We start from the raw sequence: 24,762 nt of genomic DNA on the forward strand, positions 1-24,762 counted from the left end.
ACAGCACCTGATGTTGATGAGCAGAAAGGTAGGGTGAGCATGAGGCAGAACTTTCTGTTGACCGCAGCTTGATCGCAGCTTGAGCGCAGCTCGAATTATTTTGATGTATTTTAACTGGAACTTGATGGGTTTTGTGTATTTGTGCACTAATTTGATGCCATGGACCAAGTTGTAATTTGGCATAGTAGTTAGTGCAGTTATTGGTGAGTTGCAGTTATTTGTTTGTGGTCTGTGCATTTGTTTAATAAGTTAATCCCAGGCACTGATTTGTATATTGGACAGTTGCATGTGGAATAAAAGGAGCAAATGGTACAGAAGTGTATTTTATGTGTTCATTGTTGCGCGTCATCTGTGTCCTCATGTTTAGCCTGCCGCGGCCATAGGTTGGAGGAGCCGCAACATGTCGATTATATCCTTCGGGATTAGTTTCGTCTTGTGACTACTTCCTTGATGCATTTGATAATATTTAAGAAACGGATCACTTAGGTTATGAAATGATACTTTTAAAGAGCCGAACCATTTGTGCTTACTGATTAAACATTAGTTAATTTGTTAGTAAATTAGTTAAATGTTGACCTTTAAAAAACAGTTTATTAAAATCAGTTTTATTTATATATCACCAAATCACAAAAACAGCCCCCTTGAGAGGTTTTATATTGTAGTTATATATATATATATATATATATATATATATATAATTACATAATTACATAATTACAACAATAATAGAGAGAAAATCCCAACAGTCAGACAGTAGGAAGGAAAAACTCCCTTTTAACAGGAAGAAGCCTCTGGCAGAACCAGGCTCAGGGAGGGCAATCCATCTGCCACAACTGGTTGAGGGTGACTCACCAGCTATTTTATTAGGTACACAACACCAAAAACTATCCCCCACACCATTACACTACAACCACCACCAATCTTTTATGTTGTTTATGCAAATTCTAACTCTACCGTGTGAATCAAGACTTATCTGACCTGGCAACATTTTTCCAATTTTCTATTGTCCAGTTTGGACATGAGTGACACCCAGTGTGGTCTTCTGCTGCTTTAGCCCATCTGCTTCAAGGTTTGATGTGCTGTTCATCCATAGATGCTTATTTGCATACCTTGGCTCTAACAAGTAGTTATGTTATTGCTGCCTTCCTATCCACTCAAAGCAGTCTGGCCAATCTAATCTGACCTCTGTAAAGCCCAGAGATGATTGTGTGGGAAAATCCCTGCAGACCAGGCCATCTGGCACTAACAACCAAAGTCAGTTAAATCACCTTTCTTCTCCATTCTGATGCTCAGTGACCATGTCTACAATCCTAAATACACTGAATTTCTGCTATGTGATTGGCTGAGTTAACAGCCAATCACATGTTCATCTGCTTGAGATAACAAGCAGTTTATCTAATAAAGGGACGTGTAAGCATATGCATAAAATTAAAATGTTAATGGAAGATTCACTGAACAGCTTAGTAAGTGTCACAAAATATATGTTAAAATGTTTTTGGGAGTTTGCCTTGTAATCGGAAGGTTGCCGGTTCAAGCCCCAGCTTGGACAGTCTCGGTCGTTGTGTCCTTGGGCAAGACACTTCACCCGTTGCCTACTGGTGGTGGTCAGAGGGCCCGGTGGCGCCAGTGTTTGGCAGCCTCGCCTCTGTCAGTGCGCCCCAGGGCGGCTGTGGCTACAATGTAGCTTGCCATCACCAGTGTGTGAATGGGTGGATGACTGGATGTGTAAAGCGCTTTGGGGTCCTTAGGGACTAGTAATAGTAGCTAGCCATTTACCATTTAACTGAAAATTTACAGCAGGTGTACAGAATGCCATAGTTGTTTGTTTGTTTTTCAACAATATATGACATGTAATATGAGAAGCCTGTATATCAAAAACAGGATTTACACTATGCTTAACATACCAGCACAGCTTATGAAGGCTAGGTTCAGAAATTTTACAAAATCTGGTAGGAGGTCGATACTTACACAACAGGTTTGCAGCTCTGGAGAGTTATGAGGTTAAACAAACCACGCTGGAGATTATAAATCCAAACACAGGTAGGTTGGGAGACCTGGGAATCCCATAAAAAATACTCAGATGCATGGAAAATGTATAATTCCTGCACATAATTTCACAAAGGAGCTGTATTTCTATATCACCTGGTGGTACATTTAAGGATTTAGGATTTAATCTGTTATTATTGCTTCATTTTTTCTCCCGTTCTTACAAAAATAAAAACATATTTGTTCAGCTTCATTAATAATTGATCAGGGAGAATGGAGAGGCTGAACTTCAGCGGCTGTTGCCTTTCCCCCTCCTGACCATCTTTGGTTGCAGCACTGCCAGTGTTTGTACATTAAACAGATGTCCGTAAGAATGTACAGAGAGACTTTATTTAAGAGGCAAGCAGCTAAAGAAAGACCGATATAAAAGAGGGTGTAACACTATATGAACTTCTACTGGAAAGCCCAGCCAGTTATCAAATCAGCTGATTTGAGCAATTTGACAAGGATCAGGCTTACCACCTCTTACTCAGACTGTCTGATCAGAAGAGGAACACTTCAAAAAGCTTTTTCGGGGAGAGTGACTCAGTCCTCACAGAGCTGAAGCTGGCTTTTGTGCGGCAGGTACCTACAGCACCACAGCAGCACGTGCGCCCCCTGATGCTGGATCGTTTATTGCTAGAAGAAAAAAAAGGCAACTCGCTTCTCCTTACATTTACCACTCAGGCTGCCGAACCCGGAGAGCAATTTCCAGTTTAAGATGAATTTTCCCCGAATGCGTCATTAAAGTATTCCTGCCGTTTTGTGTGAGCGAAACGGAATTGTGGGTTTGATCTGTAATAACTTACTGCGAGTCCCGACCAGTGTCCTGCGGCTATGGGCGCATTCTCGTTCTGCTCGCGTTGACGCGTCAGAGCGCCTCTACAGTAACAGTCCAGCATTTGTTGCCACCCTACTTTGTGGTTTTGTCTTAATTCGATCATCCATTCAAAGTACGCACATTTGATTTATTATTATTATTACTTTTTAAAAAAATTGATTACTTTGCAGTTATGCTAATCCGCTGTTTTTCTTTCCACGGCATGGGATTGAGTGGTTTCTTGGGGCCCAATGTGTACTCGGAGGTCCCTGACGGTGGCTGGGGATGGGTGGTGGCTGTGGCATTTTTCTTGGTGGAGGTGTTCACCTATGGCACCATCAAAAGCTTTGGCATCTTCCTCCAGAACTTGATAGACGAGTTTGGAGAGACCAACAGTCGAGTCTCCTGGATTGTTTCCATTAGTGTGTTTGTCATGGCATTCAATGGTAAGCGTTGTGTCGTTGCTATGTGGCTGCAGCTTTACAAAACTTAACATTACATGCATACAAAAATAACATTGAAATAATGAGAATCACTGTACCACTTAGCTCCTTTTGCTTCCATGATGACCAACCGCTTTGGCTTTCAACTTGTTGTCATGACTGGAGGACTGCTTATTACTTCTGGCACCATCGCCACCATCTTTACCAGCTCCATAAACCAAATCTACATCACCTACGGATTAGTTGCAGGTATTCATTTGGTCAATTTTTCACTACTTTTCCACTTCAAAAAACTTTGCACATAATGCTGTTATTCTTTGAATTTCTTGTGCATATTTATTCAACTGTGCAGGCATGGGTTACTGTCTGACCTTCCTCCCCACGGTGACCATCCTTTCTCAGTATTTCAACCATCGGCGATCTCTGGCCACTGCTGTCGCTTCTACTGGAGAGTCCCTGTCAATGTTTGCTTTGGCACCAGGTGGGATATTTTTTTATAAAGACGCTTTAAAGACAAGTGTGAGTGACAGGGGTTAGAAAAAACGTGATTAATATTCCCAAATAATATCAAGAAAAGATTACAGTTTCAAGATCACATTTTCATTTCATAAAAGCCAGATCTTGAACATTACATACTTAATACTCGTGCAGATTTGTTTGTGGACACTCATGGAATGCCTCTTCTTCCCTCTTAGCCTTTGCAGCCTTAAGGGACCATATTGGCTGGAGAAATACCATGGCAGTAATAGGAGCTTTGCAAAGTGTCATCATCATCTGTGGCGCATTGCTTCGGCCGATAATTATTAAACCCAATGAGACGCTGAAACCAGAGGCTGACACCTTAACCTTAAAAGATCTGAGCAAACATAATGACTGTACAGAGGGCACAACTTCAGGGGTCTCTGTGACAAACAAGGCATTCTCTGATCAAAATACCTCCTGCAGTTTGACTAATGAGCTAACTACAGGCTCTGTGAGCACTGCAGACTCTGGTGTTCAGTCTCTAAATGACACTGACAGCGGCAAGCAACAGGAGACATCTTTACCTCACAAAGAAGCAAAGGTGGAGATTGAACGGGAACAACTGGAAGAAAGCAAGGGAGAAATAAAAACATCTGAAAAAGAGGAAAAAACAAGCAGAGCTGCAGAAAAACAAGCGATGAAAGAGGAACTAAACAATGCAGCTGACAAAAGGTTATCTGAAAACAATTCCAAACTCTTGGACTTCTCCATCCTCAAAGAGTGCAGCTTTATTTTCTATTCTCTCTTTGGACTGTTTGCCACTCTGGGCTTTTTCGCTCCACAGCTCTACATCATCCAGCTGAGTGAGAGTCGAGGAGTCGAAAAGGACCACGCGACCTACATGCTTTCCACCATAGCCGTGGCTGAAATCTTAGGCCGATTCTCTATCGGATGGATCCTCACACGGAGGCAGTTTAGGAAGAAGAAGCTTTTGGTGCTTTTAGCATGTGTGATTACACTGACTGTGGTGCTGGTGGGATTTACTTTGGTCACAGAGTTTTACGGCCTAGCTGTGTGCTGTGCTCTCTACGGGTTCTTCTTGGGAACTGTGGTGTGCACCCACATCCCTCTGCTGGCTGAGGATGATGTGGTGGGCATAGAGAGGATGACTTCAGCTGCTGGCGTCTATGTTTTCATCCAGAGCTTTGCTGGGCTGGCAGGACCACCACTTGGAGGTACTGAGGAATGACATATTTACTGGAGATAACCTCCAGGATCAACTTTACTACAGATGATACAATATCTTAAAACAATATATATTTTAGTAGTGAAAAACACACGTTCATTTATGGGATTCATGGTAATCTTATACTTGTAGTTACAGCCCATAATCTTGCAAAATACACACACACCAAAAGTCCAAGTGTGGCTGGATCATCCAGATCAGGATATTTGATTCAGTCCCTGCAGAGCATAACAAGACACAATACAATTGCTTCCAGCCTTTGTTTAAGATGAGTACATAGACCTTTTGACAAGCTGGCTTTTTAGTTCTTACTTCTACCTCTATTCTCCTTTGCTCGTCAGGCATGCTGGTGGACATGACCCATAACTATGGATCAGCCTTCTACTCTTGTGCAGCTGGCATGGCTCTGAGTGCTTTGTTCCTGGGTTTGGTGAAGCCTGCTAAGAGAGGATTTTCCTGTATGAGGAGAAGACGCTCTGAAAGCAATGCAGCCCACAAGGAGGAGAGTGAAGAGGAAAGATCCAAATGATTTCTGACTTTGACACTAAGTGATGTAGAGGGTGTTTTACCTTTTAAGCTGATGTAAAATGAGAGTAATAAAGGGTTCAAGCCATAGAACGGTAGTTAAAGGCTAATGCTGATAAACTGTAATGGCATGAAAACGCTGAAAAGAAAGACGCTTACTAAGTGCTTAAAATCTGCCTTTGTAGGTCTGGTTTCTGAGAGCAATCTCAAAATTTTTTAGACCACAGAATCTAAGTAATAATCGTGCCTTAATTACCTGATATACCAAACAGTGTTTTTAATAGTGTCAGTACCTTTAAATTATCTTTGAAGAAGCTTCATTTAGTCTTGCACTTAATGTATGGCAGTGACAAAGGGTACGCTCAGAGTGATTAAGCGTTAAGGGAGGTGTCTTAGTTTGACAGGAGACTTTAACACTGACGCTCAATAATTACCTCAGTGATCAGTTCAATAACGATAGCCAGACAAAATGTGATGCTAATGTAGCAGCAGGAACAATCAGCTGTACAGATCTTTGTTACACTTGTTATGGGAAATACCTGAAGCTCAGGAGAATTTGATTATATGTGTCTTACTTGCAATCAAATCAAACTGTCACTAAGTTAACGGTGCACTGCTATTTAATACGGGATGTCAACCCGCAAACAATTTTTGCATAAAAAACGTGTTTGTTCGTAATAAAGCAACACTGTGAAACAGACAGGTGAACGTGGTTTATTCTCTAAAACCCAGGAGACAAATTGACAACATGTTCATTCACTGAACACAACATTTATTTGAAAACATGCAAATTAATCCCAGAATGCACAGATACACTGACAGAAAAGGAATTTGCTGGGTTAGTCTTCCAAAACCTGTAAACCTATAAATGCTAACATTATATGATAAATCTTATATACATACTACATGTTTAATTGAATTTACATTGTGCAAACACAGGTTTCCAAAGTGCTACCATCATGTCATTAAGTAAAATAGAGTTGTTTAGTGTTTTAGTCTATGATTTTAAGTGCTTTCTAAGCATTACATTGCACTGGGGGCAATATTTTTCAGATTGAAGGAGCTGAGAAATAAACCACTGACTTTCTGATCAGTAGATGACCCACTCAACCACGCAAGATGCCCATTACATATGGTTTTGGGTTCTAATCGGCACAGTTCAGTAGACGTTTTACAGTGGTTAGCCAATACTTAGACTTTGGATACATAGAATCTACTTTGAAAATCAATAGAAAAAAATTGGATGGCGGGTGTAAGAAAGCACTCTCAAGTACCTTCATCAAAACACCAAATGAGGAGGTACGGCTTTCTATTACTCCAGTAGTGTTAGACCTGAAGAATGAAGATATAAACATTTTTGGGATCGTAAAAAGTGCTTGTATGACTGAGTGGATGAATGCAATTTATAAAGTGCTCAAACAGAGTAGAAAAGAACTACTGATCCTTTTCCAGAATTTCCAAACACCTGCAGACCCAAAGTTTGGATGCATTAAAGGCTTCGGTGGGTTTTGTAAAGTGAGGTGCGGTATGACTCGCTGATGCCTTCACTGATGTTTGAGTCTGATCCTCTTCCATCCAGTGAAGTAAGGCCTGATAAACAGTAAAAAAAAAAGAAAAGAAAAAAGTTAACTGATGTTTATTATATTATTTTACATTATTAAAAATATAAATATTATAAAAAATATAAATATTAAAAATAAATATTATTTATTTTTTATGATTTTTATTTGATGTATTTCTGTGTATCTTTCCATTTTCAATACTGTGTGGGAGATTCTTGCATTCTTGCTTAGACAGTGACTGTTATGCTTCATAAACAACAAATAAGTGAAGTGTGATGACATTTCCGCAAAACGTGGAAAACAAAATAAAGTATGAGAAAAAAACGCCAAGTTAAAAATCAAGCTGGCACTGTGAAGCAGCCTGTGTGAAATATGTTTTTTACTATCTACTTGCTCAGCAAGCATGTCACGTGGGCTGAGGACACAGTGCAGCGCATAGATTTTGCTAGAAATCTGAAATAATCAATATTTTTAACCCATGACCCCACATCAAACAAGTACCCAGATGAACTCTCACTATTCCAGCACAGAGTATACAAAGACTATATCTTTGTTAAAATAACAATGGTCTGATAAACTCCTTCCAATTAAGGTCTTGCTTATTCAATAACCAAATAGTAAAGAGAGTAAAGGGATTAATATTGTAATTATCTCCTTGTCTTCAGCAATAAATGTGTCATTACCTTGTATCTTTCAGCTATATTGAAGCCGATTGCGAACTGCAGTTTGCGAAGGCAGATGGGACAAAAGTCCAAGGGCCTTCGATCAGACTCATCGAGGTGGTTGGAGCCTTGCATGACACAGCTCAACCACTGGCAATGTGAGATTCCAAACATGTGGCCGATCTCGTGAGTCATGGTCTGGAGCAGAAACATCAAAGTTACAATGAAGACTGAAAACAGACACAAGAGTGAAGGTTTACAAAGGTCTACGGAAATGAGTGCTTTGGTAAGACGTGTTGATACAAGTGGGCAGATCACGACCACTGGCAAACCAACAATAACTAAATACATTAAGTAAACTGAGATGTTTCTTAGTAACCTTGCAGGATCGAAGCAGCAGAGTGCTAGTGATCGGTGGAGTGTAATAGCCATCAAACACAGAATAATCCTCCTGCCTTGGCTGAAGATGCTTCTTCAGCCTCCCAGCATAACTTCTCTTATAGAAGTTGTCATCATATCTGGCAAAACTGAAAACTCCCATTCCTGTACACATTTAGGAAAAATTTGAGCACAGGAAGCTATCTCCCCTCTAATGTATTTCACTTTAGCACTATCTAGTGGCTACTCAGTCACATTGCATCACACAAAAAACTAAGCATCTCCTCCCCAATGCTCATGGAACAAATTGCATCAAGATTGATTTGTGTTTGAATAACCTAATGCTTTTAGAAACCTCACCCTGTGTCAGAGAAGCTTGTCCAAAGACAAAGTTCCATGAATCTTTGGGGTAGAGGTCAATCATTGTGATTCCAACAATACAAAAAGCATCTTTTGGTTTCCTCTTCTTCAGAAATTGTAGCAGATCGCCTTTAGTTAAAGAGAAAAACAGTACTGACAAAGACAATTGCACCAACCCAGATTGACACTGCAAGGAAAATGTCCAAAGTCACTTATTGATATGGAAAATTGTTAAATGTACGTTTTTTAAAAAAAAGTCATTACCAGTAAGGATTTGAAGGTTGTAAGAGTTACTGTTGACCCTGAAAGAGCACTTTGTTTCAGACACTGCAACTGCTGGAAGCAACTTCACAGAAAGCCCGTAGAAGAAGGCTTGGCAGTAATCTCGCAGCCACTCCACATACTGGTCTGTCTGGGCAGCAACTTCTCCAAAAGAACCTACAACAAACAAAGTGCAGAATTAAGCCTAAGTAACCAAGTGGCATGCTGAATTTGGAGACCACACCCTTTTGTTGCACACAGTAGACATACTTTACCCATTTGTAATGCCCAAAATTAACTGACTATAGTTTTTTCTTTCTCATTTTTTCTTCTCATGCTCTCTATGTCCACTGCTAAGGGCATCAACTGAAAGCTACTGAATCCTGTGAGAAACATTTCACAACTCCCCACACATACTCCGCTAGAACTGAGAGAAATAGAGATTCTAAGTACACGATATGCAAATATGCACACCTATGGTTTGAATATAAATAGTACTCTGGCTTTCATTTGGGGTCTTGCGATAAGGCTTTCTGTAGAAGGCCTCAAAGTCTTCGGGCTCCTCGGGGTGAGCGAGGATCCAGTCAGAGTCAGAGTGCACGGTGATGAGTTGGAAAAGGGAACCCGGCTGCCCTGCGTGGAATCCTTCCTCCAGAAGGCGCTTTTCTTCTTTTGTGTACTTACTGTAAACCTTAGTTAAATACTGAGAATTGGAGACCAAAGCTGTTTGGAGTTTCTCTGGAGTGTACTGGATCACCTTCATCTGCAGGAGAAATGCATTGCATTAACTTGATTACCCTGCAGACAAGACAATGTTTTCCCCCATCTTTTATCCCCCCTCACATAAATTGATTCTTTATACTCCTTTTACATGGATGTCTTGCTCTCTTTGGATGCATGTGGCAAGGAAAAGTTTGACATTTTCCTTGTATTACAAATACATTAGAGAAATGTATTTGCAAATGTTTTTGCTTTCTTGCCGAGAGTTAGATAGGAGGACTGATCCACTCTAGTGTTTTGTGATAAACATTAAGCCACCAAGAGATCAAAGTAAGCTAAACTAAAATTAAAGGGAAGTGACTGCACCTGGCCAAAACAATTACAATTACGGTTCGACTACCTTGGATTCTCTGAAGGGAGGTACTGTGTGTAAAATGGCTGTACTTCCTGAACAGTTATTCTAACTCTTTTGTCAAACCCCTTGAATATAAAAGCTAAATACTTATGCACTAATTGTAGGCTAATTATATCAGGTCAGTCCAGTTCTGTCAGCAGCTAAATAGCGGAGACTGGAAGAAGAGAAAACCATTATCACACATTAATTACAGCTACATTACATTACAGTAAATATAAACTCACAAGCTAGCTTAATGCTATATGATATTTTCTAAAGAATAGTTAGCAAACGCGTTTTTGCACTTTTGTTCGACACACAATAAAAAAACACTTAAAACACTTAAAAGTACAAATAAGGCAAATGGGTCAATAGGGAAGGATACAATAATGAGAAAATACCTTAACCGACACTTCTATTTGTTCACACCGGAAGCTATATTTACGTCATGTAAACAGAGGGGCGGGGCTAAAGAAAAAAGAAAGCTCGCTGTCGCGATTGTCTTCCAAAAGACTTCGGAGTATCGCGTATTGTAGTGCAGACATTAAAATCAGATTTATCGTAAACTTCCCGGTCTGGTTTCTCGTGGCGGACTGTTGCAAACTAAAGAGAACAATTCAACACGCTTATTGGCAAGTAGACGTCATACGAAAGCGGAAGAACTTTCGGTTAGTGCAGCTAAAGTTAGCTAGATAAGTGGCTACTCAAACGGTAGCAGGTAGCAGCTAGCGGGCTAGCTTGCTTCTTTGCTGTCATGATCGGGGCTCCTCGAGATTTCACAGCGTAAACGAGAATACCTAGCAACTTGCTTGTTAGCTTTTATTCGTTCGGCTAAATTTGTGGCCCCGCCGAGACGCTGGCAGAGCGGAGATTTTTTGCTTTCCTGTGGCTACCGGTGCTTCTTCAGCCGGCTGAAGATAGCTCATTTTACACACCCTGGACTTCCCAGTGAGATGAGAGAGAGCAGCATTGCCAAAGCATTTAAATAAGACATCTTAACCCGGCTGACAAGGAGTGTCAACCTTTCTGTTTGCCAAAAATAAGCATCCGATAAGACTGGAGAAATGCTGACTGACAGCAGGTAAAGACGAGAACATACATTTTCACAATATTTCACAATTATTTATTATAGGATCATCATCATATGGAAAAATACACTGAGCGATTATGTCATTGTAATTAAATTTTATGACTAAGTCACATTTTGCAGGCATCCAAGTTCTAGTCATATAATTCATAGCTTCATACAGACCCCAGTAAAGCTGTGTAAGTCTGTATGGTCTCATAGTACCAGTGCCACATGCCTGTTCATATAACTGTTTCAGTCTGTGTTGCTATTTTTGGTTCCTCGTCATGTACTCTCTTTCTGATACTCTTGGCTTCCTCCGCCCAATCTGTCTCCCCCTCCCTGCATCATTTGTCACACAATCTCTCTGTTCCTTGCATCGCTGTTTTGTACAGGAAAAGGCACCATAGCTGCGACAGTGAGGAAGACCAACAGCTGAAGCCTCAGGCCAAGAGGTCAGGAGGAGGTCCCTCGTTGCTTGTATCAGATTTGGACTCAGAGGTGCGACACATACATAGATTGTGGATTTGCTCCTGATTGTCTATAAAAGTTGACGTCTTTTACCTTATAATGTAAATCTTGCGGCATTTTTGCAGATAGAGCACATGTCTTGGGATCACATACAGTGCGCCGCTGTCAGAAAGAGCTCAGACCGTCTTTATTCACAGGATGTGCATCCATCATCCATCTGTGAAGCTGCTGTTCAGACTCCAACTCTGTTCTGTGTTTGCAGTCTTCCAGCAGTGACAGCAGCAATGGGATCAGCAGTCCAGAGAGAGCAATAGTGGCCACCACCAGACCATGCATACACAGCCAAAACAGCTGCAGGACCCAGGACCCCGTCAGCCCAAAGCCTGAAGTCTCTGCCAGCTCCTTGCAGCACGGTTTCCATGGTGACGGAAGAAGTGTCTCATATGACTACATCAACAGAGTCCTGAGGGAGGCGCACTTCAGCAGTCTGCAGACCAGAGGACGACCAGGGTCGACATGACCGTGACCTCCGGCCCTCGCCCGACCTTGCCTCCTGACCATTTTGTCCCTCACCCATCAGTGTCAACACTGCTGGCATGATGGTGCCTCCCAGAAAGCCTCAATAACACCATGGGGTCAGGTGTAAGGCGATGATGTGTAGGGAATAGGGTTGCAACAGTATGATATTTTCACTGTCTCTGAAAATATCATGGTATTACAAAGTTCTTGTTGTTATTATTATTATTAATAACAACTCTTAAAGTATTTTTTATTGATTGAAATGTACGTGGTATGATAACTTTCAGTTGTCGTACCATTGCACACGACATATTATGAAAACAGCATACAGCTGCAACCCCACTGGGGAGGTTTATGGATCCTGGGCTCATCCCCACCTCGACATGTACCATTTGTCAAGATCATGAGCACATCCGCCTTTCCATGGCCCAGCCACTGTGGTTTTCTGTGCAGTATCGATGTGTACGTGTGGATTTGTGTGTATGTGTGTGTGTATGCATGCACCCCGTGCACTTTATGAAGAGGTCTCCTTCTCTTTACATGCGTGCGTCGATGCGTGGACATTTTCATTGGTGCTAATCACAAGAAAAGTGTGATGATGATGATGATCCAAAGTGCTTGCAGAACTAAATAAAGCTAAGCACTTTACTCTGTAAGTCTTTCTGTTTACTCTTGACTGGGACAGTCGGTCGCTTGTTTCCATCAGAGAAGTGGGAGTTATTGTGATCCCATATGGAGAAGGCCAATGGATTCACTCCTAAGGAGCACGATCAATACAATCCATTAAAGAATATTCTAGGCTTTATTTGTTTTCTCTAACCAAAGCTATAAAGTTAGAGCATGCTACTTTTTGCAGTCACTGGCTAAATGAATCTAAAATGTCTAGGTGTGGTTGGTCAGTGGGTTTAAGAGGATGGAACAGAGATCCTCATAGACTTTTTGGCTGAAGTCCAACCTTAGATTAAACCCTGGCTAATTATAGGTCCATAAGAAGGCACTGTGGAAAGTGCAGGTCAGGCAGCACTCCGCTCGGCACAGCGCTTCTAACAAAAACAGACTCTTTAAAATAATTTAGAACCCAGTGTTTACTTGTTCCACATTTTCCACATTGTGTATCTGTGTGTCATAAGCCGGTCAGCCATACTTGTTTATGGGTGGTTTAATATGACCAGTACACTGTGTTTGGAATAAAATGAAATGTAAAAGTGATTCATATGTAATTTCCCTGAATCATTTGAAATAAAGTGTTGCCAAAAGTGATGTGTGCAAACATGTCAGATTAAAAAAAAAAAAAATCACATCAAGACTGCGTAGTGGTTAGTGCTGTGACAAAAATACAGCATGCTTTATTGTCCTGCATGTTGAACAGCTTGGCTTGTGTTCACTGAACTGAAACACATCAGTGGCGTTCATTATAGTACAATTACGCTGAATTACGATTTAGGCGTGTAGTTTGAACTACATTCCATTGCAGTAAATACGTAACTGAAACAATGAAGGCAAACCTTTGCTGAAATGAGAAATCCTTTATGACTGCTTACATATGATCAAACAGTCGAGACATTAGTTATGCACACACAATAACCCAAAAATATTAATTCCCAAGTTTTTTTTTTTTAAATCATGCACTCTACAAGTCTCATTTTAGTCAACAGATCAGACATAATAAATAAATTTCTAAATTTACACTTGGAACATTTACAATGACTTAATAGCTTAGTACCAAAAATAATGGAAGACAACTCTCTTTTGATTTGAGTTCATAAGAAAAGCGATTGTAGTGCAAATTTCAAACAGAGGTTCTCCCCCTCAGAGGTTCAGGCCGTGCTGCAGAGGTGGAAGTTGTTACATAAAAGAAATCCTGAGAAAAAGCAACCACCAGTGTGCCCCGCAAAGCCAAAACACAGTAACTGCGTACTTTATTAGATTTAAATTTAGGCCTAAATCTGTCATTTTACTATTTAAACATTATGATTTCACAGAAGTGTCATAGGGAAAAATGGAAAAGTAGCTGAGTGGGAGCATTTTGTTTGCAAGGAAATAAAACTGGTGCTGCTGATGACTAGCCTCGCTTAGACTTTGGTTTGGACTTTTATTTGATCAGCCTTCCAGATATTGAATAAGCCTTTTCATAAACCATGAATTTATTTTTTTTTTAAAAAATAAGTATTTATTTATTAGTTCTTTTCCCCCTCATGCTTAACACATGTCAAGGCTGTGTTTTCCTTGCACTATGTAGAAAGGGGACCCATTATGTTTTTTATTTGCTTATACAGATGGTGGAAGTTTCAAATAATGAGGTCAGTGTTTGCTCAAGTAATTCTTGTAAACTAAAAGCTCAGGCTTCAGATTGATCGAAACATTTTTTTCCTATCCGTCTCTGTATGACATCAGTGAGAGCAGATACCCCTAATGAGACCACCTCAGGTACACAGATCTGGCCATGAGCACAGAAGAGTAAAAGACAGCTCGTTTCTGACGGTGAGGACGAACTGATGAGCTGCACTGAGGCCCAGTATGACATAAATAAATGTGATTTTGAACTGTAATGTCATGCAAAGCGGCACAAGAGTCTTGGATTAAAGATACGGAGGTGGAAAAACAGCATAAGTCACCCCCCTTAACAGTTAGGTTTTCTAAAATAAATGTTACAAAGATCTCTCATTTCATGGTTTCTGCAGTTATTGTCCTGTGACTTTGTAAGGCAGAGTAAAGACCTCTTATTCAAGACAACTTCAGTCATTAAATACTTTTAAAATATACTGCAGCAGACAAAGACCTGTCTTTAAGAAGACAAACCATCCATAGATGGACATGATTTATGAGTCCCAAATCTCTCTCTTGGCTTCTGAAGAGGCACACAGATAAAAGAAACTGAATTAGAATCTGCTATCCACTTACAACTTAACTGGTTGGATCTTGGTTTGGAACATTAAACAGGTTTCCAAAAGGATCAACACATGATGACATCATTGGTTTAAAGTAGAACAGCTCTAAACGGTTGCCTGCAATCAAAAGTTGAGAAAGGAGAAAGCTGATACTGACTGGCTGCAATTAGATGCAGAGGAACTGCAAACTGAGGGAACATCCTCACTGGTTTTACTGGTGATAGACGAGTTCACTGAACAATCGGACTTATGCACAGCGTCCATCTTCTTTATCCTGTCGCCTATTTTGTCCTCCACTTCTTCATGTGATGTTTCACTGTTAAACAGCGACCTTCCTTTGGTCACCAGCTCCATGCCACTGAACAGAGACAGTCTGCTCTGGGGGTGTGGCTTTCTCTGAGGTTCACATGAAGCAAGGGTGCTTTTATCTTGAACAGACTCTGAATCGTCAGCATGCAGTCTCACCTCGGCTGTCCTTACTGGTTGGACCTGATCTTCTGCTAATTTGTGGCTCTGAGCCAGATCCTGACTAGGAGGGGGAGATGGGTGCTTTGGTGGTTGAGTGACACCTGCAGATGAAGTGTCCGGCTGTTGAAGTTTGAAACTGTCAAACAAGTGTGTTGGCAGTAAATTGCTGCAAGAGGTGTGAAGCTGATTCACTGTTGCCTGATGGCTGTTCAATGCATCCTGCCTGGTAGCATGCAGAGATCCGCCCATCAAAGCCTCAAACTGTCGCAAGATCTAGTCAGAGGAGATACGCAGATTTAAAAAAAAAAAAAAAAAGCACAAATAAGTATTATTGGGTTTACTACTTGTCCTCAAGTAGTAAAGTAGTCTCCTTCTGCTTCGTTTACCTTGGTGGCTTTATTTGCCACCGGTCCTGGAGGGCCCTCGCTCAGCTGGCGAAGTCTGTGCTGTGTGGCTCCAAACATTTGTTCCAGAGAGAGGAGGTCAGAGGTCATCAGGGATGCGACAGCACACAGCGCCCGCTGCAAGAGTAGACAAACAACACTATAATCCGAGTAAAGCTGAAACAAAGAATTCTGATTTTCGATGTCTTCTCATTGTTACCATCTTAATGGTGTAGGAAGGATCTTGAAGCTTGCAAGACAGCAACTCCACCACAACCTCACAGTTAAGAATGGAGCACCTGACAGAGTTTTAAAAAAACAAAGAAAAAAAAAAAAGAGAGACTGAAATCGTGCCACAAGTCCCAACAATTTACTGCATCACAGAAACCAAAACAACCAATAAAAAAGCTTAAAATAGAATAGAGTAAAATAGTTGAATTAAATAAAAATAACACAAAAGCAGGAGCACAAAAATATATAATAAGATGAAAATAGCTCAATTAATAATATTAAAAAAGGCAACTGAATACAATCAGGAGTTTACTAAAAACAAATTAAAAATGAGAAACCAGCTTGTAGAAAAGAACCAGCTGTTGTGTTTTCAATGGGGTTTTGGTGCACTGACTCTTTGATGAAGTGTTGGCTCTCCTCTCTGGAAAGGAAAACTTTGGAGCCTTCAGTCAGTTTATTGATGAGTGCCATCTCCTGACCACAATCCCCTAGCTGCAAGGCCTCCACCCTGGAAACCACACAAAGTATGAGAGGAAAGTAACAAACTTAAAGAAAACACAGGCTTATAATGCTCAGGAACATGCCTTACTGCATAAAAAAAATCCTGGCAAAAGGTTTATTCTTAGGTGACCAGTAAACAGTAAATTGTACAAACTGCACACAGAACATTTGGAGATTATGCTACAAGCTCCTAAATGTGACTGCACTGGAATAAAAACAGCTGGTTTAACAAACTAAAGCCCTCTTCAAACATGAACAATTTTCTGATGTTTCCTTTTCTCGTGTGTCACACAACAGGAGATTAAATGCACTGTCACTGTACAAGCATTGTGTAAAGTCTGTTTAAAATCCAGTACCTGCTCTCAGCCAATGCATTAAAAAGGGAAAAAAAAGGCTCGAGGGCATGATGTGTTAAAAGGGTTAAACTTTTTTGACACTGACCGATCTGATAGGTCCCCACTGCTCTCCCTGCTGGCCCCTGATTGGCTTCCTGTGCCAGCTGACTTGCTGCCCACCGACGCCCTGCTATTGGCAGCGATGTCCTGAGAGGAGTTGTGAGAGGAGCTGTTGCCACTGTCCGTCTCTTCCCAGCCACCTCCTACCTGCCCCGGACACCACTTAGTTACTGGTGAAGTGAAGACACATGAGGAAAACCTTAATTTATAAACATCTGTTCGCTACTAAGGCTTCAGTTTATACTTTTTCTCAATCTTGCCTCAATAAAATGCGTAATTGTGCCAGCTTCATTTCTGACCTTTCGGTCTACAAGCAGGCAGATTATAGGCACACGCTGGCACGGCCACCTCTATGGGTGCAGAAGGCGCCACCACGGCCCGGTAATGGTTGTCATGGAGACGGATCCCCTGATGCTCAGTAGGGGGAAGGACAGCGCTCGCCACCACCTCAGCTGCTTTCTGAATCTTATCCAGAAGTGAGTCGCTGCCTGCTGCAAGGCAAAGGTCCAGAAATTTACACACGCAGTAAGTTTGATTTGTATGTACTGTGCAGCTCGGCTTCCCTCACCTGTCCCCTGCTTTCTTGGACTGTATCCAAAACCCTGCATTCCTGATCTGTGGGAAGTGGCTGATCCCATACCTAAAGAGAATGAAACAAATTAACTATTGTACACACAATGCAATTTAATGACTACTTCTTTCATCCCATCTACAGATACCCATTCTCTTCTATTACTTGTTTATTACATGGAGCTAAAGTCAAACCTGGTGGCAAAGTGATGTACAATAGTTTGGCATAGAGGACGTAGTACATATATTTGGGTCTTTAAGTCTTTAAAGCTTATATCTTTCATCAGGAAAATTATACTTTCTAATTCATTTTTGAGTTATCACTTTCACAAACTTTGGTGTCCACGTCGCCCGCCTGCCCATCTTTGAAAGATGAGTGCCGTTTATGGTCATAATCAATGTGTGTTAGCACTTACCCATTGTCGGGGGGGCAAGGTTAAGTGAAGAAATACTGTTTTTGGAGGGAATGACATCTGTGAAAAGTAAGCGGGCCACTTCCTGTAAATGGATGAACAGCAAAGAAAAAAAGTTCTTATTCAAGCCACCTTCCCTTTCTGTGTAACTAACTATATTGAGATGAAAATACAAAACAACCCATGTCATACCTGTGCTGTATTCCTCACTTTCTCATATAATGCTGTGCCATGGATGGGATCAGGAGGGCCGCTGTAAACTTATCAAATAAAAATGACCCAAAGTGAATATTTATGAACGATGGCAGCAGCAAAATAATGAAAGTTGAACGCACAAATGAGAAAAATCTAACCGGATGCTTGCTGGATGAAGGTGGAGTTCCTTCTGAGTTCTGTGAGGAAATGGTTGGACCCATGACCACAGAGGTGGACAAAGATCTTCAGCACCTGATACACCAGAAGCAAGAACAGAACCCACACTTACTCATAAACTGCAATCAACAATGTACAGGTCCTTTAAAGAGACAGAAACAGTAGCAAAAGCAATTCTCTCACCTTCAGTTTGACATGACAGGACTCCACTTGTAGCCTCTCCAGGAGGTATTCCAACAAACACTGACCACAACCTGAAGACTCATGGGAGATTTCTACAGTGTGCTTAGAATTAAGGATATAACACTTCATCACACAGGAATTACTATTTCCATGGTTTAGCGGGTATATCCTAGCCATGCTCAAGGTATGTACCCATCAGTGATTATGTAAAGTCATGGCCACAGCCTACTTATACAGCTCTAAGATGCAAAAGAGGCCAGCAGGAGTATGAACTTTTTGCAGATCAACAGCAGAAGCAGCTAAAGGATACTTCCAATCTCCTGGAAAAGGTAGCCAGGACAGGGGTTTTCATCATCTGCTGTAGCCTTCATCAGGGTGGGCACCTTGGATAGTTAGACGAAATTGTGGTTTACCACTTCAGTTGACCGCAAACTGACCCTTAAACCAGTGTGCAGCATTAAGTTTTAACGAAACAACCTGACACGTCCAGTGAAAAACAGAAAGTAAAAAGCCAAAAGATGTTGGTTAAGGTTGTTAGCTAGCAGGCTAAAAGAAAGCTATGGTTTCGCAAAAGCTAATAGATTTAAATAATAAGTACGTCAACGCTACGTGACATTCAACGTGTTCGTTTCGGGTTCTCTGTGTTCTTTTTTTAAATAACGACTGTCGATATTACTTACTTTCTGAAGAAAGGCTAATCGTTCCATAAATGTTGCCATGATTTAGCAGTCCCAGCTGCGGGTTACTCATCTTCCTTCGAGGTGTACGATGGAAAGGCGGGGCTTGAGGTGACCGCTAGCCAATAACAAAACACTAAGCAGCAATCCTCGACTCTATTGGCGTTCTGGTTAAACCAGGAGTTGAAACATGACGAATCAATCTTCAGAAATGTTTTTTTCTGACAAGGAAATGAACGAATCATAGTTCAGATTTTTTATGGGCGTAAACAGTCGTCAACATGGCGCTGCCCAGGGTTTTCACCGGAGCTCCGTCTGTTAGTTGTATGATAAAAATAATTTTGGTTCTTTTGAGTTGTCAGAGATCTTAAGAAACTATTTGACACGAAAATATTGCTGCTTCGTTTTTTAAATCGTTGACTTAAAAAAATTATCAGATATTAAAACAAATCTATTTACGCCTGAACAGCACCATGTCTGGGTCAAATGTCTGGAGTCGCACTAGGGAGAAAATGAGACTTTTCCCGGAACGTTTTGCACAGTGTGCGAACGAGGTAAGTACATGGTGGAAAAATACTGCTTGGTAGATTATCCTTTGAACGGGTTCAACTCTGGAACCTCTCTTCTTCTCATTAGATATGATTAAACTTAGCTGCCTCTCCCATCAAAGCCAGCTGCCATCTCTGCAGCAGCTCCCAGTAGGGGACATCCTAACTATTTCCTCATTTAAGCTTTTAACAATATACACGTGCTGCCATGTACTTTATTATCTCAAGATGTAGTTTACAAAAAGACATACCAGTTAATTATTCTTTAAAGCACACATAAGCACTTGTTTGTATTGTATTATTATTTTTTATCACTAGATTTACCTAGTTAACATTTTAGAGCATGGTTTAGCTTCTGGTGAATTTTTGGCAATAAAGTTAATGTGCCAATTCTTAATAAACGAAACAGTGGATATTAAGTTAATAAAAATGGGTACATTTGTTAATAAAACTGGTCCAAATAATTAAAGTAATGCAGTTATTTATTACATTGACAAATGTGCTTCCTGTGACATTTTAATTTGTGTGTTATTCAGGCAGCAGTGTATGGAAAGTGTGTAGCTGCAACCACAACAGGCACACAGGAGCTGAGGAAGGATCTGTGTGCCAAAGAGTTTGAAGCACTGAAGATCTGCTTTACCAACGCAGTAAGTGCCAGCGTCAGCAACTGTCACACTGAAAGTTCTGTTTAATGTTATCCATTTAACTATTTATATATTTGATTTTATTACAGGCCAAAAAAAGAGCCAGATGAATGGAAATCAGGCTTATCTGGACCAATCTCAAGAAGACCAAGTGACTGACTTTTGATGCTAAGAACAGTTTTTCGTCAGTGTGGTTGAGATAAGCCATTAAGAACTGCCGTAGTCTTTAACGTGAATACCTGTGTGTGTCTGTGTGTAAATAAATAAAACCCTGACTTTGATGTTTCGATATATGAGCTTTATTAATTTTTATCAGCAAAATGTACAGAAATAACATGCATGTAGAAAAATAGTCACAAAAATAGCCTCTTTTATAAAGCAAAGGTCTAATGTGTTGAAGTGCTAGCCAATGAAAGACAATACAGAAGTCCAAAATACCTTCCATTATTATATCTTCAAATAAGATCATTTAGTGGAAGAAAAAGACCAGATATTGAGGGAAAAAACTGCACATTTTGTTTGAATAAAATATACGTTGTAGTATGTTAAGTAAAAGGCACTAATAAATCAACCTGGAAGAAATACTAGGAATAAAGATGGAATGATTAGAAACTACAGGTATTGATCCAGGTTGTCTGGTTCGAGCTGCTCTGTTGTCCACAGTTTATGGAAATAGTAAGGCTACTCTATATCTCAAAACTCCAGCGTGTAGTTAAATACCTCATTTTGAAAGCATAAAGCAAAAACACTATCAAGGGGCCTGAAGCCACAGTACATTAAATTTGGGGTAAACGGGTTCTATAAGAAAATACATGGATCACATTTAAAAGCATTTACAACATTTACAAAGACCAAGGAACAACTGAATGACAAAAGGAGTACATGTCAAAAACACTCCACAGAAAGGTAATTGCATAGATGTATGTACACTTTAAACATTGACCTCTTCAAAATTTTCTCTGGAAACAAAAATAAGTTAATATTTACATTCACTTTTGCTCTTTGATAAAGACTTTGGGTTCCTGGTAGATTACACAGTATCAAGAAAAACAACACAGTCCACTTCTTAACAACTCCGAAGGCAAAAGAGAATGTAAGGCAGCAATATCACGGTCCACAGTATTAGAGGTTCTGCAGGTCTACAGTATGTGTTTGACCGCTAAATAAGAATGTGTGTGTGTTATTTAGCTTCTTCATCCTCTGAGGCCTGTTTAATCTGCCGTGTGTGTAGCCTTGCCCCAGCCAGTAGCTGCCCCTCCAGGGCTGCGTGCAGATCTTGCCCCCCCAGCTCCAGCAGGGGCTCCAACCCTGGAACGCCCCTGGACGCCTCAGTGTCCTCCAGGGGCCCTCTAGCCTCTCCGAGTGACCTACGCCTCCGCTTCAGATCTATCTCTCCCTGCTTCCTAACTTTCTCGTGGGAGCCCTGGGGGTGAACCTCGCCATCTTCCTCCCCTTCTCCGGGTTCTGGCTGAGCAGCAGCTTTCTCTTTGAGGTCTCGTCCTCCTTTCTTCAAAGCCTCACCATCATCTATCTTGCCCCCCTGTGCAGCTTTTCCAGCATTTTGAGCTTCTATGGCCTGCTGCAGCTGAAGCAGCCTCTCCTGAGCCTCCTGCAATGCCTCCTCTTTCTTTGCTTTATCAAGTATTTTATTGTCAGCTTTCTGCAGCTCCTGCTCATATCGCTCTTTTGCAGCTTTGTCGCGTGCAAGTTTCTCTTTTAATGCTTTTTCATTCTCAAGCTCTTGCTCTCTGATCAGATTCTCTTTTATTTCCCTTTCCAGTCGTTCTTTTTCCAGCCTTTCTCGAACTTCTTTCTCTATCTTTTCCCTCTCCAACTCTTGTTTGGCCACCATTTCCTGTCTTTCCTTTTCTATCCTTTCTTCCTCTAGCCTTTTCTTTTCTTTTCTCTCCATTTCTAGCCGTTCTTTTTCTAATCTTGCCTGAACTTCTTTCTCTATCCTTTCTCTCTCTGATCTTTCCCTCTCTAACTCCTCTTCCCTGGCTAGCTTCTCCTTCATTTCCCTCTCCAGCCGTTCTTTTCCTTGTTTTGCCTGATCTTCTTTGCCTACCATTTCTTTCTTAAGTTTTTCAATTGCCTCTTCTTCTGGTAACTGATCATTCTGAGCTACAGGTTCAAGTTTTTGCTTTCCCAATGGCACTCCCCTCGCCCCAACCTCACTTTCCTTATGTGATTCTCCTGCGAGTGCAACATTTGCATCCTCCTTGTAAGCTGCTGGTATGGCTACTTTTGCAGGGTTAGCTTCAGCACCTTTATCTTCAACCTGAGCTTGATTCTGGGCCAGAGCATGAGCCTCATTTCCTCCATCCTGTGGAGCTCCAGCTCCCTCCTTGGGCTGCTCGAGTCCAGACTCCTTAGGTTTTGCTGCTCCACCTTCCATCATCTCTGGTTGTCCTTGGATGCCTTTCTCACCATCGCCTTCAGCAGCGCCCCCTTTAAATGCAAAAACATTACATTTACGTTAAGGGCCACCACCTATAATAGCTGTGTTTTCTTTACAAGTTGTCATGACTACAAAAAGAAAAAAAAAAGAAGGTATATACACACCAGCAGGTTGTTTCTGGTGGATTTCCTTGTGTTGTTCTTCTATGACAGCCAATAGTTTTTCCTGTTGGTCCAGAAGCCTTTTCTGTTGTTCTTGTTGCTCCTTAATGACCTGCAGAAGCACCGCATGGTCCAGCTGACCCTCTACATGGAAACAAATTCAAAAATATTTAATTAAAATAAGTAACGACCTGTTCAGAGAACAGGGCATTAGTTAGGAGGCTTAATAAAACTAGGGCCAGACTCTGGGGGTGAGGGGGGCAGACAGGAAACAGTTAATAATCTACTACTTCCAGTTAACACGCTCTTCTAGACTGTAGCCTTAAACAGGCAGGTGTGGACACAGATTATGTTAAGAGGTAATGTGAGTGGGTGCTTTGTTTAGTTTACTAGTATTAAGTTTAAATATAAACACACACAGACATAAAAAACACACAACTGTATAAGCAATCATTTCTTTTAAAAAAAGATGAGCCATTTTATAAATGTTTAAAAATTTGAGTGATAGACAGATTGAGATAAACTGAAGAAGAGGCAAGAGGGAGTTCATACCTGCAACCAGCTTTTTTATCACTGCGACAGGAGTCCGGCAGAGACAGAAAGAAAAGATGGAGAAAAAAGGAAGAGAAGGCAAAAGTAAACAACAGAATAACAGAATGAGAAAGTCAACAAAAGCCAAAAAAGAGGATCGAGCTAAGTCAAGAAGTGAGAGGAAACATCTGTACTTCTTTTTCCTTTTTAACACCATCAAACAGGGAATAATAGGCAAGAAGGGATCATTAAGATAAAACAAGCGAAGCAAGAGAAAAGAAAGAGAGGAAGTGGGCTACACAGCAGTCTAAATTAGTCAATAAGAGGAATACTGCATCATCACTCTCCCACCCAGAAAACAAAGAGGTTAAATTAAGTGTTTGTTATTTATTTATTTATTTATTGAGCCTTTCCTGTAACCTGACTTCATATTTAGATTTTAATGTCCAGCATTTCATTTTTAAATAAAGTCCTCATATATCACTTAGTTAAAGTTTCACAATTTTACCAGTTTGACATTTTTAATGTTCAAAAACACATTTTTTCACATGCTGATTTTCCTGCAGCAGATCCTTTTACTCTGAAACAACATTTTATCTCCAGTCTCTTCAAATCCTGCCTCTGGAAAGCTCAGTCTGCTCTGATTGGTCAGTCGATACCACATTAGCGAATCAACATTGGCTGCATACATCCAGTACAGCTCTCTAAGAGCTGGAAACAACAAGTCGTCTTCTAAATATAACCAACACCAACACACCTGCTGCCTTAAACGTCAAATTCAGCAAAGTGATTTTGTAAGAAAATATTTGATATTTGAAAATTAGAACAATATAAATATAAAGATAAATGTACTGGGATTTTCCCATTAATGTTGGGACAATGTTGAGGCCATAAAGGTAATTCACTAGGTCTTCAGCTTCTCAGATGCAGTGAATGCATGGAGACTCTTGTATTGAGTCTTGCTGGAAACAAGAGAACGTCTCGTATGTGTTGCTCACAGCGGAAGCAATTTAAAGTCAGAGTTGGCGGAAGTGGCTCTAGTGGGACAATTAGGGTGCATCTGGATTCCATTCAGGCAGCAGCTCTTTCCATGCTTAGCAAGCTCTGCTACAAAGTTATTATGCCAGTGTTACACAGTGACACAGATAAGGAAAGCCTGGACCACATTTTAGCAAACTATTAATATAAAATAAAAACCCAAGTCTGTGTCTGCACAAATGTGAGGGCATCTCCCCCGACCCAGAGCAGGTCATGGTTTACAAAACGCTGCGGCTACATTTTAGGTTTGACATCACTTTCAGCATCTTAATCTTTAAATTACTATGTTACATTTAGCTGCAACCCCCCCCCCCCCCCCCAAAAAAAAAAAACAAAAAACAAAACAAAACAACACTAGAATCTGTATGACTGTTAGACAACAGT

At 40.8% G+C, this 24,762-nt stretch overlaps 6 protein-coding genes across 14 annotated transcripts in view; 3 read left to right on the forward strand and 3 right to left on the reverse strand.

Moving 5' to 3' along the window:
• The first annotated feature begins 777 nt into the window (after positions 1-777).
• LOC146512972 (monocarboxylate transporter 7-like) lies at positions 778-6,221 on the forward strand. 2 transcript variants are annotated; one of them, XM_085170046.1, is made up of 5 exons: positions 787-3,291; positions 3,394-3,537; positions 3,641-3,769; positions 3,984-4,985; positions 5,338-6,221. In XM_085170046.1, the coding sequence occupies exons 1-5, from the start codon at positions 3,039-3,041 to the stop codon at positions 5,523-5,525; spliced, it is 1,716 nt and encodes a 571-aa protein (XP_085026172.1). In that variant the 5' UTR covers positions 787-3,038; the 3' UTR covers positions 5,526-6,221. The 2 variants fall into 2 exon arrangements, with proteins under 2 accessions (XP_085026173.1, XP_085026172.1); XM_085170047.1 differs by lacking the exon at positions 3,641-3,769 and having other exon boundaries at positions 778-3,291.
• A 51-nt stretch (positions 6,222-6,272) lies between these two features.
• On the reverse strand, positions 6,273-10,373 carry LOC146512973 (archaemetzincin-2). 2 transcript variants are annotated; one of them, XM_085170052.1, is made up of 7 exons: positions 10,260-10,373; positions 9,429-9,507; positions 8,748-8,921; positions 8,484-8,612; positions 8,125-8,288; positions 7,767-7,943; positions 6,273-7,111 (listed from the first exon to the last, which is right to left on the reverse strand). In XM_085170052.1, exons 2-7 carry the CDS (start codon positions 9,505-9,507, stop codon positions 6,956-6,958), a joined length of 879 nt encoding a protein of 292 aa, XP_085026178.1. In that variant the 5' UTR covers positions 10,260-10,373; the 3' UTR covers positions 6,273-6,955. The 2 variants fall into 2 exon arrangements, with proteins under 2 accessions (XP_085026178.1, XP_085026177.1); XM_085170051.1 differs by having other exon boundaries at positions 9,219-9,507.
• A 427-nt stretch (positions 10,374-10,800) lies between these two features.
• Positions 10,801-14,067, forward strand: LOC146512974 (protein VCF1). Its single transcript, XM_085170053.1, has 3 exons — positions 10,801-10,939; positions 11,320-11,425; positions 11,658-14,067. The coding sequence occupies exons 1-3, from the start codon at positions 10,923-10,925 to the stop codon at positions 11,913-11,915; spliced, it is 381 nt and encodes a 126-aa protein (XP_085026179.1). The 5' UTR covers positions 10,801-10,922; the 3' UTR covers positions 11,916-14,067.
• Positions 13,905-19,226, reverse strand: tepsin (TEPSIN adaptor related protein complex 4 accessory protein). 3 transcript variants are annotated; one of them, XM_085170044.1, is made up of 13 exons: positions 19,059-19,226; positions 18,689-18,761; positions 18,379-18,470; positions 18,177-18,270; positions 18,016-18,083; positions 17,827-17,908; positions 17,409-17,480; positions 17,140-17,328; positions 16,827-17,010; positions 16,279-16,392; positions 15,874-15,952; positions 15,657-15,791; positions 13,905-15,543 (listed from the first exon to the last, which is right to left on the reverse strand). In XM_085170044.1, exons 1-13 carry the CDS (start codon positions 19,095-19,097, stop codon positions 14,926-14,928), a joined length of 1,839 nt encoding a protein of 612 aa, XP_085026170.1. In that variant the 5' UTR covers positions 19,098-19,226; the 3' UTR covers positions 13,905-14,925. The 3 variants fall into 3 exon arrangements, with proteins under 3 accessions (XP_085026170.1, XP_085026169.1, XP_085026171.1); XM_085170043.1 differs by having other exon boundaries at positions 17,140-17,331; positions 19,059-19,224; XM_085170045.1 differs by having other exon boundaries at positions 17,140-17,331; positions 18,689-18,816; positions 19,059-19,164.
• An 80-nt stretch (positions 19,227-19,306) lies between these two features.
• Positions 19,307-20,528, forward strand: ndufaf8 (NADH:ubiquinone oxidoreductase complex assembly factor 8). The gene is made up of 3 exons (XM_085170054.1): positions 19,307-19,609; positions 20,140-20,250; positions 20,337-20,528. Exons 1-3 carry the CDS (start codon positions 19,529-19,531, stop codon positions 20,355-20,357), a joined length of 213 nt encoding a protein of 70 aa, XP_085026180.1. The 5' UTR covers positions 19,307-19,528; the 3' UTR covers positions 20,358-20,528.
• slc38a10 (solute carrier family 38 member 10) overlaps positions 20,524-24,762 on the reverse strand; it is a 38,759-nt gene continuing 34,520 nt past the window's right edge. For 4 of the 5 annotated variants that reach the window (XM_085170039.1, XM_085170038.1, XM_085170037.1 and 1 more), the window contains 3 exons: positions 23,362-23,382; positions 22,813-22,953; positions 20,524-22,698 (listed from right to left, as the gene is read on the reverse strand). In XM_085170039.1, the coding sequence (XP_085026165.1) occupies positions 21,428-22,698; positions 22,813-22,953; positions 23,362-23,382 (1,433 nt within the window). In that variant the 3' untranslated portion in view covers positions 20,524-21,427. The remainder of the gene's footprint in view (positions 22,699-22,812; positions 22,954-23,361; positions 23,383-24,762) is intronic. The other variant, XM_085170041.1, reaches the window with a different exon arrangement.

This window comes from Neolamprologus multifasciatus, chromosome 8, assembly GCF_963576455.1.
Source record: "Neolamprologus multifasciatus chromosome 8, fNeoMul1.2, whole genome shotgun sequence".
Classification (NCBI taxonomy): Eukaryota; Metazoa; Chordata; class Actinopteri; order Cichliformes; family Cichlidae; genus Neolamprologus; species Neolamprologus multifasciatus.

Excerpts from the sequence above, each read along its gene's own strand:
- LOC146512972 (XM_085170046.1), top strand. The coding sequence starts at position 3,039 with ATGCTAATCCGCTGTTTTTCTTTCCACGGCATGGGATTGAGTGGTTTC. Across the intron at positions 3,770-3,983 it reads AATGTTTGCTTTGGCACCAG|CCTTTGCAGCCTTAAGGGAC; the intron begins GTGGGATATTTT and ends CTTCCCTCTTAG. Across the intron at positions 4,986-5,337 it reads GGCAGGACCACCACTTGGAG|GCATGCTGGTGGACATGACC; the intron begins GTACTGAGGAAT and ends TTTGCTCGTCAG.
- LOC146512973 (XM_085170051.1), bottom strand. The coding sequence starts at position 9,507 with ATGAAGGTGATCCAGTACACTCCAGAGAAACTCCAAACAGCTTTGGTC. Across the intron at positions 7,944-8,124 it reads TGCTGCTTCGATCCTGCAAG|ACCATGACTCACGAGATCGG; the intron begins GTTACTAAGAAA and ends TTTCTGCTCCAG. Across the intron at positions 7,112-7,766 it reads ATATAGCTGAAAGATACAAG|GCCTTACTTCACTGGATGGA; the intron begins GTAATGACACAT and ends ACTGTTTATCAG.
- LOC146512974 (XM_085170053.1), top strand. Across the intron at positions 11,426-11,657 it reads TATCAGATTTGGACTCAGAG|TCTTCCAGCAGTGACAGCAG; the intron begins GTGCGACACATA and ends CTGTGTTTGCAG.
- tepsin (XM_085170043.1), bottom strand. The coding sequence starts at position 19,097 with ATGGCAACATTTATGGAACGATTAGCCTTTCTTCAGAAA. Across the intron at positions 18,271-18,378 it reads CCTGTCATGTCAAACTGAAG|GTGCTGAAGATCTTTGTCCA; the intron begins GTGAGAGAATTG and ends CTGGTGTATCAG. Across the intron at positions 17,011-17,139 it reads GCCTGCTTGTAGACCGAAAG|TAACTAAGTGGTGTCCGGGG; the intron begins GTCAGAAATGAA and ends TCACTTCACCAG.
- ndufaf8 (XM_085170054.1), top strand. The coding sequence starts at position 19,529 with ATGTCTGGGTCAAATGTCTGGAGTCGCACTAGGGAGAAAATGAGACTT. Across the intron at positions 19,610-20,139 it reads TTGCACAGTGTGCGAACGAG|GCAGCAGTGTATGGAAAGTG; the intron begins GTAAGTACATGG and ends TGTGTTATTCAG. Across the intron at positions 20,251-20,336 it reads AGATCTGCTTTACCAACGCA|GCCAAAAAAAGAGCCAGATG; the intron begins GTAAGTGCCAGC and ends ATTTTATTACAG.